Source organism: Cinclus cinclus, chromosome 7 (assembly GCF_963662255.1).
Source record: "Cinclus cinclus chromosome 7, bCinCin1.1, whole genome shotgun sequence".
NCBI classification, from domain to species: domain Eukaryota; kingdom Metazoa; phylum Chordata; class Aves; order Passeriformes; family Cinclidae; genus Cinclus; species Cinclus cinclus.
In genome coordinates this window covers 250,405-262,503 of record NC_085052.1, presented here as the reverse complement: position 1 = coordinate 262,503, position 12,099 = coordinate 250,405, and the positions used below count along the sequence as shown (strand labels likewise).

The 12,099-nt window shown below is 42.5% G+C and overlaps 1 protein-coding gene across 2 annotated transcripts in view; it reads left to right on the top strand.

Moving 5' to 3' along the window:
* The window catches only part of INPP5A (inositol polyphosphate-5-phosphatase A), a 176,942-nt gene that overhangs the window by 148,565 nt on the left and 16,278 nt on the right, over window positions 1-12,099 (top strand). For both annotated transcript variants that reach the window (XM_062496501.1, XM_062496500.1), the window contains exon 12: window positions 11,301-11,374. In XM_062496501.1, the coding sequence (XP_062352485.1) occupies window positions 11,301-11,374 (74 nt within the window). The remainder of the gene's footprint in view (window positions 1-11,300; window positions 11,375-12,099) is intronic.

Genomic DNA, 12,099 nt, shown 5'->3' with positions numbered 1-12,099 from the left:
GTAGAATAGCAATCTCAAGCTCTGCAGCAGACTGTCACTGTTTGGACAAGCATACAGGGCTTTCCAGGAGGATTAAGCAGACAGGGAACACAAACACTGATTTGTCATAAGGACTCTAATTTTTCTGTGGAGACGGGCATCGTATTTTCTTTAATGTGATTTTATTTCAAGTGGTAACTACTTCATTTTGGAAAAGCTGTATATCACTGCTTGCAGCTTTCTCCATTTCGTCCAGAGTTCCTAGGAGTTACGCATCCAGGGGAATGCAGGGAGGGCCCTGGTCCCCACTCCCAGTTTAGCTGCACTCTGTAGCAGTCACACAGCGTCCCTCCCGGGGCACATTGCAGCTTTGTGCCTGGGGATGGCTTGTGCATGGGATCCATGGCTCTGCAACTCTCTCCTCTCCTGCCAATGGCTCATTCTCTCACTGCTCACAGAGAGCCGGGCTGGTGGAGGGCTGTCTGCAGGGCTCTAGGGCATGGAAGGCAGCTGATGCCCTGGTACCCCCTCTGATTTTAAGTTGGCTTCAGCTGGGACATTGATTCCATGTGAGATCTGAGATTGCACTCATTTGTTGGGGTCAGAGGAGTTTGGTGAATCAGAGCCATGAGAGGTGAAGATCTGATTCCCCTCAGTGCTTGCTGCTGTCCCACAGCGTGGCTCCTATGGCCTCACTGCGGGGTTCCTCAGTGGGCAGTGTACCTTCAGATGCACTTACTGTCAGTTTGGGGTTGTTTGGTTTCAATTCACAAGGTGAATGCATCCCCGGGAAATATTTAATGTTTCTTTCACTGATGTTTTGCGTTTCTGGGGACATTTAATTCAAAGCAATAAGTCTCCTCCCAATTCCTTTTTCCACATTAATCACATTCTTGACCCAGGTTTTTCCTCTATGTGTATTATTATGATAACTTTTTCCAGTTTTTTCAAAAAAACTCAAGTATTTGTCATTTGTGTTTTCCCCCAGTGCATTCCCGAAGCTGTGTAAAGCTTTTCTTGGTGCTTGTTTGCCATGTCCTAGTGGTACTTTGGGTGACTGCTGCTTGATTTACATACAGGGCTGTGGGGTGTGAAGGTACAGGCAGAGTCCCACTGAAACACATTCCATTTCAAAATCAGTAGTAATTTCTTTCATGCATCAAGAAGTGGGAAATCTTCCAGATCAAACATGGAAGAAAGAGATAAACGATATAATGAGCCATTGGAGATAATCTAATCTTCATGGTCTAGTTAAACACGCAGCACCATGATCACTAAAAACAAACTACCTATCTAAAACGATAAATGTCTCTGTGCCGAATTCAACCCAAAAAATCCATCGCATCCTTCATCAACCACTGGTCTTGTACCAGCCTGACAGAAATTTAATTCAAGCTGGCTCCTGAAAATAATTATTGTATTTTAAGAGTAGTAATCATTGGTCGGGACATGATTGAATGTGTCCATGCCTATTGACTTTTTCTATGATTTATAGCTTTGTGTAGTCGATATTCCCATCGAAATTGTATAATTAATTATAAGTGGGGCTGTCAGGTCTGCAGGATGGAGTGCCCTGATGAGTATTTGGGAAGATTAAATTTTCCTTAGCTATACCAATGCAAGGCTTGGGAATTTTCACAGCACTGGGGCTGTTGGATAAAGATGTTTTCTGTGTGTTTAGCAACTGCTTTGGCTCAAAATCCATTGATTTTTCAGAGGGCATTTTTTTATCAGTGCCGTGTCTCTTCAGTAACATTGGAATGTGTACGGATGTGACAAGACCAGACAAATATTTATTATCAACAGGCTATTTTATCATTGTCCATGCGCAGTTATTCCTTCCTTTTTACGTTGTAATCAACAAAAAGAATCTTAATATACATTTATAAAAATGTTTATTTTTTATAAAACAACTGATATAGATACAAATCACCTGTTTAAAAGAAATTCAGTTTGAAATGCTTACTATAATCTCTTGGGTCCAATTTTTCCAAACTAATCTGTAGCTTATTCAGACTTATCTGTAGTTTATTCCTAAGTTAGCTTAGCAATTACCTATATTGATTACCTCAGAGTGCAATGACCGTTCCGTATCATTGTATTTCAGAAAGAAACACCCAGATTTACCCCATTCTGTGGTGATAGGAAAAAAGATAAAGCCTGTTTGAAAGCATCTGTTGCAATAATGCAGAAGCATTTGATTTAATTGCTGTTTTGTGAATCGTAGGTGAGAGCTGTGGTCCATCGGTCGGACCAGGGTGCGAGTCCATAGCCCCCAGAGCTGTCCTGAGTGGGGATCAGGGGAGGCTGTTTCAGAGCAGCCTGAGAGAGGTGGGCAGGGGAGGTGCAGCATGCAGAGCTCCTTCCATCTTGGCATCACACAGGTCCGGTGCAAGCTGTTGCTTTTCGATCAGCAAAAGCTCAGCACCTGTGACCTGGATGGCAGCACGCAGCCGGGCTGTGCTGATGGGCTCCATGGTGTCCTCCTGCTCTGGGGGCTTGCCCATGAGCGGTGGGAAAGCACAAATGAGGCTTCTCACACCTTCCCAGAGGCAGCAGCCCCTGACTGGGAGCCGCCACATCACCCCTCTGTGCTCCTGCTCCTCTTCTGCCCGGCAGGTGAGAGCTCCCTGCAGCCCTGCCTGGATTTCCTGGCGGGGTCTGCGGGGCTGAGCTCATCCACTCTGCCTCACCAGCGTGGCACTCACACAAAACATGGCTGTAACTTTGCATTTCCAGCCCTTAAGTAATAAAAATCAGTATGACAGTGCTCCCAGGAGAGGGGCAGAGGGTTCTTGAATGAGCCTACATTTTTACCAGGTATTTGCAGATTCTTTAATTGTTTGTGATAGATCAGGCTATAAGTGGGGTTTTTTTTCAAAAGGAGTTCCCTGTTAATTTCAAAACAATCAAAAGAAAAACAAGCCAAGGATAATTATGTAATGAAAAAAATATAATCAAGTTATTGACTTGTACCAAAGAACCATAAGCTAAATTGTATTTCGTCAGTAGTCAATTAAATAAATATAAAGTAAGAATGTAAAACCCATCAGGAATCATTTTATAATCTTTAACTGCAATTAGAAATGAGGAATGGCACCAACATTCCTACCTTTCCTATGATCTGTATTAAAGAATCAGTCCAGGTAAGAGCTAATGCACTGTTCTCAGGATTTTGACCACAGCTGTGTAGTAAAAAGTGATCAGTGAATTAATTGTCTTAAGAGTGGAACCTGATGATATTCATGCTAAAATCATGTTCTCTTTTTTCTACTGATCTTTGTGGAAGTTGGTGACTAATAGTGGAGCTGTGCTTGCCCTGATGGTCCTGCTGTCCCTTATGGGCTGGGCTGCTGCACACAGCTCCAGGATCACCAGAGGGTTCAGAGGGCACTGGTGGTGTACCAGCATTCATTCCAAACCAGATCCAAGAATGTTATGCTGAGAAGCCCAGTGATTCCCAGCCTAGATTTTCATGGAATGGAAGTGGTTCTATTTCTTACTTTAATTGTGCTATTTGCTCTGCACCAAGCTCTCTTGGTGCAGAGGGCAAACTGTGAACTCTTATGGAGAGTGTGTTCCAATTCAGTTTCCCTTCACAGAGTAAATTCCCTTTATTCTGTGTGTTCAGCCTCAACTGCTGTGGTATGAGAAGAAAAGTATAATGTGCTATAAGAAGAGATTGAGTTAAAGGCCTTGTTTTCCCTCTGAGAAGTAGTGATTTAAAGTGATCCATTGTCATGCTAGTTAACTTAGAGATGTTACTGCAAACAGTTCAAGATTCAGGCAAACATACTTTTAAATTTTAAGCAATTTATTGGGGGGAAATAGTGTGTATTCCCAGGAAATCCTGAAATGATACATAAATTGAGCAGGAAGATACAGTCTACAAGGGACCCCTATTAAGATTTTTGTGAGAATATGTATGCTTATGAAGATTAAGGATCTGGCGTCACTGAAAATGTATTAATCAACAGACAAGATATAGCACAATGCACTCTTCCCAATGGCCTTGGCTCTGACCCTTTTAAAGATAATGGGAATACTGTCCACTAGGAACTAGATTAGGACGATCAAGTGCATTTCATCAGGGTATGACTTGAACCATGATCCCAGAGGTGAAAAGGCAGAGGTTTATCCACTGAGCCAACCAGCCCCTGTCCAGATAAAATCTTGAATATGATGTATAAGGGCAAATTAGGGTAGAGAAGGGAAATTGATTGCTTAGGACCATTGCTACCTCAGACTGGTCATAAGGAAATCCTGCCTGTCCTGAAACTGCTTCTTTTATTTAAGATAGTCTTCTGAGAGGCCTGATTTTCATGAAGTATTTATAGGAAAATGGCTGCATGCTCTGTGTCTTTATTCAGAAGCAGCATTCCTGTGTTTAGAATTGCATTTGCTTAAATTAGTGATTAGTTGATATGCCACTGGATAAACTGCAAAACGAGAAATGACAGAGATAGGAAAAAATATGACCAATAAATTGTTCTCACTAGCAGAACATAAATGTAAATCCAGATTGCACAAGCAAGTCAATCCAGATGTGTTGGGTTAGCTGTTTGCTGCAAGCTTCAAATAGATAAATTATTCTGATGTAAAATGTGTACATAGCACAAAGTTACAATTATTATTTCATGGCCTTTTCCCCCATCCTGTTCTATACAGCTGCTGTACAGACTAAAGATAATTCAGGTATACTGTAATACATTTATTTTTTATGTATTGGTTCTTGTATGAGTGTAGCCAGGAGAGTAGGTTCAGCATCTGTATTTGCACTCTGTAATCCACCTTGTAGTATGATCTGGTAACGTGCTTTGGCCCTTTTTAACCTGTGTGATGTGGAAGAGAATATCCAGGTAGAAAATGTTTGCACCTGCATTCCAGTCCCCAAGTTTGTGGGTCTCACCATCATCCCTTAAAGTTAATATCTGTGCACCATGCCAAAGCTGCCACATCTTGCCCGAAGTCTACGGCAAGCCAAATAAAAATAGAAAGGTGTTTAATTGTTTTATTCGCCATCTCTCTGCAGTAGCTCAATCTTCTGCTCTCCAGGCACCCCTGATAACCTCCCAGATGAAAGCTTGCATGCACAAAGGATTGCACAGAGAAAAGCAAATACTAAGTTGAACTTGAAAAGTTATACTTGAGGACGCTTTCATACAAGGCTCAGCTAGAGATGAAAGTGGGGTACCCAGCTGTGAGGATGAGAGGTGGGTTCTGGTCCCTGGCCTGTGTGTTTTTGTTACAGAGGTGTGGGGAGCACAGGCTGCATCCTCTCTGCTGCTCCCAGGAAATGAATCCCTGCTGGAAGAGCAGCTCCCAGGTTTGGTGTCTGGGAGTTCCCAGTGACCTTGGGAGACGCCTGACTCTGAGGGCAGCAGGTGAATGATGGGAGCTCCCCACACCCCTCCGGGGCACACCCAGCACTGATGTGCCTCTGTGGTCCTGCCTATTCCCCAGAACACTCAGGCCAGCCAAGCCTGGGGAAATCTTCAACCCACAGTGGGACTTTTGCCCAAGAAATGTAAGAAACATTTCATAGTCGTTCCTCAAGAAAATTCTATTTTTAACCACCCTACAAGTAATAATAAAACTGCATTCTCCATATTTCATGCTTTTGCCAAATTGCAGCTCACAGGCAACTGTGTAACAGAATAGTGCGTGGTGGTTTGGACTCCCAAGTGGGACAAACTAATGTTTCACAGTAACAGATATATAAAGTTTAATGAAATAATCCATTGAGTGTGTCATATTTGCAAGCTGGATATTTCTAATTAAAGTCTTCCAGTTTTAAAGACAGCATCCACTCAGTCATTCCTGACATTTTGAAGGAGCTTTGTCACAAGCTGTTGTGCATAGTGTATGAATTCTTACGATAATATTTAATGTCTGTCCCGGTAAAGTTGTGAAAATGACAATTCGCATGAATGCATTTTTCCAGAGTCAATTTTCTTTTAATTCAAGGTAAGCACTGGAATCCCAGGAGAGTGACCAACAGAATCCATTTTTCCCTCAGGAAATGGAAAGCGTGTGTTCAGCTGTGACCAGCTGGTGGTCCCAGGGCTCAGCCACGGGCCCCTGGGCCGCACCGCCCTCACATCGGCTTGATGACCTGGAGAGCAGATCCCTGTTGGAGGAGCTGGGTGCAGCAGGGGTGCTGGGGCTGCAGGGCCTGCGGGACCTGTGGGCACAGGGCAGCTGAGGGATGGCTGCAGTCCACTGCTGCAGGGCAGCGTTTGGCCAGGGAGCCCTTGGGGTGTGGAAGGAGCTTCTGTGGTCAGCAGAAAGTCCACTGCTGCTGCACAGGTGGGAGCCCAGGCTTAATCTGTGTCAGTGCTTTTATTCATCCCTTACATATACTTAGTCTTCTCATGGAGGACTGATTTCCTAAGTAGCGCCATAGGTTCTGATTTCTGGTGGTGTTTTTTTTCAAGTAACAGAAGTCTCACAGGATAAGATCTGGGTTCTCTGCTGCACATTGCAGAACAGGGGGTGGCTGAGCCCTTGGAACTGTCAGCAGGGTGTTTGCCTGACAGCTCATCCCTCGCAGTAGTGTCAGCCCTCAGTGCTGCTAGCCACGCCGTGCTGTGCCTCATCCCCTCGTGCTGAGAGCAATCTCTTTGGTGCCATTTCTCTGTGTGCCATAGATCCACACTTATGTGGGTGTTTGTGATTTGACAACACTGCCATTCAGGATATATAGATAGATATGTGCAGAAATATAATACTATAGAAAAACAGCAGAAGTGGCACATTTATATTCAGTGATTTGGGATTTTTTTCTGTGAAATATGATTTTAAAGACTGTCAATGAGAAAAAAGAAGATTAAGATTTAAGATATATAGTAATAGATCATTTTACATAGTCTTTGTTAGAGAAGGAAGTAGCTTTAAAAATCAGGCAGAGTTGTGTATGATATTTTCATGGATAAGTGGGAAGGATCAGCATTTCCACAGGCTTTTACCTGAAGTCAGTAGACTGCTGAATCAGTTTTTAAATAATTTGCTGTGACTGGAAAGATGGATAGAATTACTGTCTTTCCAATGTCTCTTGGAAAAAATAGTGTGCTCCGCAGGACTGGCAAAGGAAGTTACAATGACCAGGGTCCACATGTTTTAATTCTCTGAGGTCACTTCTGTGTGCTCATCTCCTCTTTTTGGTCTGAAACTTCATTTCCCTTTCACAGCTGTGAATTCTCTTGTGGGTCCTGCAGATGGATTTGATAAATGCTGCTAATATCACCTCCTGATCTACCAGTGCTCTGACTTTGGTCTGTAGGTCTTGATGAGTAATTGCCATTGTTCTACTCCAATGACTGAATTAAGTTGCCCTGTTTGAAGGGGTTCATAGGTGTATGGTTTTAGCCAAGGTGGCCCATTGCAGTGTACCCAATAGATGCTGACCTTTTATCAGTGCCTCATTGCTTTAAATTGAAGCAGGCAGAACCTTGGTTTCTGCAACTTCCTAAACTCTCTTATAACCCTTTGATTACTGGCAAGCTGCATAATGTAGAAATTTAGAATTTTGTGCACTGCTTTCTCCTCCACCCTGGCACATAAATGCATGTTACAGCGCTGCCCAAAAAAGGGGAGCAAAAAGTGAGGCTCCTTCAGCAGGTTTTACAGAATACACAGCACCCTAGGAAACCAGCAGTTTGGATAATTCCCTTAGGAGATGATGGGCACTGCAGCTGACACAGACACCAGTCCTGAATGCTTTTAATTCTCCTCAAATTAAATAGGAAATATCCTTTACTGCAAATGAAGTCATTCCTACACATACTGCCTGGCTGCATTCCCCACAGTGTGGTGTCACAGTGACTCACAGGTACTAGCTAACTAATGATACACTGGATGGATGGATGGATGGATGGATGGATGGATGGATGGATGGATGGATGGATGGATGGATGGATGGTATTTTAATTTAGGTGTTCATCAAACATTCCTGTTGGGCTGGTCACTGGACAATGTAGAGCAAACATCTTGATGTATCATCAGCTCGGTGTTGGAGCAGATAAAACATAGACCCTGCATCATATTCACTCTTATTTAGGTATAAATACATTGGTGAAACTGTGTTTGGAGAAAAAGAAATCTTCTGAAAACTGCCTATGACATATAATTCTGAAATGATCTGCCAGTCACAGCATTTTAAAATCTCTGTGTAGTTGCTCAAATTACCACAGTGTGACATGTAACACCTCAGAGATTTGGTTCTTAAGGATGATATTATTATGAGTAAATTAAATAGAATAATATATTGATTTTTAGCATTCAAACTTATTTTTTTTGTAATTTTTAAGACATTTAGAGTGACAGACATACTCATGTTTCCTGTTCAAGCAATGACATTATTCATGGTGCTGATTAATGGTACAGTATGGAAATGAGTGAGCAGTTTGTGGTAAAATTGCCATGAAAGGAATATGTTCCAGGTGGGGTTTTTTAAAGACAATGTTTGATGCTTTAAATGTAAAGGCATTACCTGTGAAATTCTGACTGCTCCTCCATATCATCTTGCCCATGTTAGTTTTCATCCATTTTCTGTCATGCCAGGTTGCTCCAGGCACCTGTGTACCTGTCCTAAAGCAGATAGAATTGACTGGTGCCCATGTCAGGCTCCATGCCTTCTCTTACTAAAGTTGCTTTCAGGGCAAGTGACATTTCTAATTGTTTGTGACAAGACCCAGTGAACACCTTGCACTTGCATCAAAAATATTGCATTTTGAGATTACAGTCTTAAATGAGAATGCAAGTGCTTTGCACACACACAAAAAAAATCACTAAAACATGCTCTTCTACTGAACAGAATAACTGCAGTTTTCTCAAAGTGCACAGTTTTCATCATCTTCCTTTCCTCTCCTCACTGCCTGCAGTGCTGCAGAGAGGTTGTAGGGGTTCCCACTGCTCACCCTGAGCACACAGATGACCTGTCCTTGCCCTCCCAAGAGCGAGCAGCTGTCTATCTGCACACGTGGTGGATGTGTTTGGACAGAGGGGGACTGTGACACAGTACCTGTATAACTAGGAAAAATAATTTATAGAAGTTCATGGTTATTTAATATACTGCAAGAAGTAAAATCTTTTGCAAATAATCCAGTAAAAATACCTGTCTGTTTTTCACAGCGAGATGAATTCTTCACCATGAGCATTCCCTAAATCCTTCTAGGCACCTAGCTGGGCTTTGGCTTCAGGTTGAAGCTGTCCCTTTACCTGGGGGAACTTGGGAAACTGGCAGCACAGTACACAATGCTGTCTTGTTTCTGTTATCTGTCACCAGTGTCAGCAGCTCATCTGCATAGCACAGACACTACATACACAGCTTCATCAAACAAGCACAGCAGAAACTTCTGTGGATAATAATGCACATCCAGATGCTTAGTTCTCTGAACCCCAGGCCTGAGTTTGCAAGTATCATCATAGCAAGAATGATCTGAACGTATAAAACTTTGAAAATGTGAATTGGTGTGAGAGGACAATGCCTCTATTGAACTTCGCCAACCCTTGGGGTGCCCATGAGTAATTTATACCATTGTGTTCTGTGGAGCATTGTTCTTTCATTCAGTCCTCACAGTTTAACACTTCAGAAACAGCCTTTCTCCTCCCTCCCCTTCCCTACTCTGAGCTGTTTACTTAGAACCGTAGGAAACATGTACACACATACATTTCAATTAATAGTATTAACTGGGGATGGCAACTTGTTTTCCTATCCCAGATTCACATAGGTTGATATATTTAAGGTGAAGACACATGGGGCAGGGAAGGGATGGTAACATTTGTTTTCATAGCCAGTGTGTGTGTATTGTGGCTACCAATCTGTTCTGCTTACTGGAATACAGAATCACAGTCTGGAAATGTTCATGGTGGTGGAAACATCCATTTATTCTTCAAGTATGTTAAGGTTGCTTCGGTTAGACCAGTGAGTGCTGGACCATCCAGACATTTTTAGGGTTGAGTATAGTATTAGATACATAGTGTAAGTTGTCACACAGATATTTTGAAATATTTATCCAAACTTATTAAATTCTCAGGCTTTCCATCAGATGTTAAAACAAGCATAGATTGTCGCAGTTATTGGTATTGGGGAATCTTTTCCAGCAGGGAAGCTCCATCATCTGGCATCTTCATGTGAAGGTACCTACACCTGGCAGCGTGGCAGGAGAGGCTGCAGAGAGCTGGGGCAGCTCTCAGTGGAGAGGGAGCTAATCAGCAGTGCAGGTGGTTCAGGTAGCTGCTTTTCACACAGATAATTAATGTGTACAAGTAGCTGCTAATTGCACATTTCAGGAATGATTTATGAGGTGACAGAGGGGAAAGAGGGACACGATCTAATTTCTTTGGGAACCTCTGCCATTCACACAATGGTATCGGCACAGCTGTGAGATGGGACATGATTAATGAACAGTGGGCAAACACTGGTGGTGTGGGACAGTGCTGGGACACTCCTCAGAGCCAGGGCTAGCACTGTGTGCATGAGGAGCTTTTGTCTTGAGCTTGCAGTTCCCTGGGCCATGGGGCTGCACCCCGGCCAGGTTCTGCAGTGAGACAGAGCAATGATGGGTTTAACAGGGGCAGTTATTGAGTTGTTGTGAGTGGGTTTGTGTTTATTAACAAAGAGTGTGGATATTTATTCTCTCTGTAGAGGTCCAGGGGAAAACAAATGTGGCTGGAACTAATATTTATACAGAATATTAAATCGAGACTTAGGAACATCTCTGTTAAACACGTTTTTCTGTGGCTGTGTCTTGGCTGCTGCCTGGGAGCACCCTTTAGCTGCTGTCACAGTTCCCTCTGTCTGCTGTCTGCCCTGCACCATCCAGAGCAGTGCTCAGGAACTCTGCTGGCTTTGCTGGGAAGAGTCCTGTGCACATCCTTGTGGTTGTTGTACCTGCTGATCTGCACCAAAGATAATACCGAGTAATATGATGCATTTCACTGGCATTCTCGTGGGCTGGTTAGCATATCAGTTTGCTGTTCTTTTTTAATGCTAATCTGGTTTATTTCTGAAAAGATCGCTCATGAAATTTGTAGCCTTCCTGCTGTGTAAGTGCACTTGCCGGCAGAGCTGTGAAGAGCTAGTGTTACAACTTTCACTGAGGAAAATGAATGTTTCAACACTTTTCTCAAGGCACTGTTTATGTATCAAAATAGTCCAGACCATTTTGCACTGTGTTATAAAAATTATTCTGCCGAGGCTGTACCTCAAGCTGTGTGTGATCATAGTCTCTTTTTATTTCCTTTTATATAATGTAGTATTTTTAAATTGCTGCAGTTCAACATTAAAGAGTGAATGCATTTATTTCTATCTTTTATAGCTTTTAGAATTTGACAGAGAGCTGTCAGTCTTTAAAGACAGATTGTATGAACTGGACATCTCATTTCCTCCCAGGTAAGATTCATATGTAATCCATTTATTTAACTAGCTACAGCATAATTGTTACTTGCAGTGTTGGTAAAATGTGAATGTTCCCATATTTATTGCAGAAATTATAATGATCTCTGTTCCTTTCATGATTGTTTATTCTCCCCACATCCCCTCCATCACTAATAAAACACATGCCAGTAGTGCTCTGTAGCTCTTCATTAAGGTTCTGCTGATCCTGTCTTTTATAGCTGCTCTTAAAACAGACCTGGCAGAGTTGTGTGCTCAGAGATGTGGAAGGACTTTTAAGCACTGGGCCCAGACCACCTGTTAAATCACATTACTGCAACCATAAAGACAGTCTTTGCCTCAAGCTGTTTGATGACTGCGAGCAGTGGCATCACTACTGCCATCACTCAGGGAAATCCAGGAAGAATATCAGGAAAGAGGACAGGAACTTAGATTCTGCTTTTTCAGGTTCAGTAAACATCATATAACTATTAAGGCTGTTAGAATAAATTGGCTGGCTTAATACACATGCATGATTTTGGTCAGCCTGAGGTATCCCTGAGGTGTTTCAGCCATGAATGGACAACTTTTGCTGTCATACAGAACCAAGCATTTTGCAAATGACAGTCATATTCAGGAGAGATCTGTGGAAGATTTGGTGCCATTTTATACATGTATGGTCCTTTTCCAAGAATGAGCAAGTGAAATATCACAGTTGCTTTCAAGGGAAAGAAACACTGCAC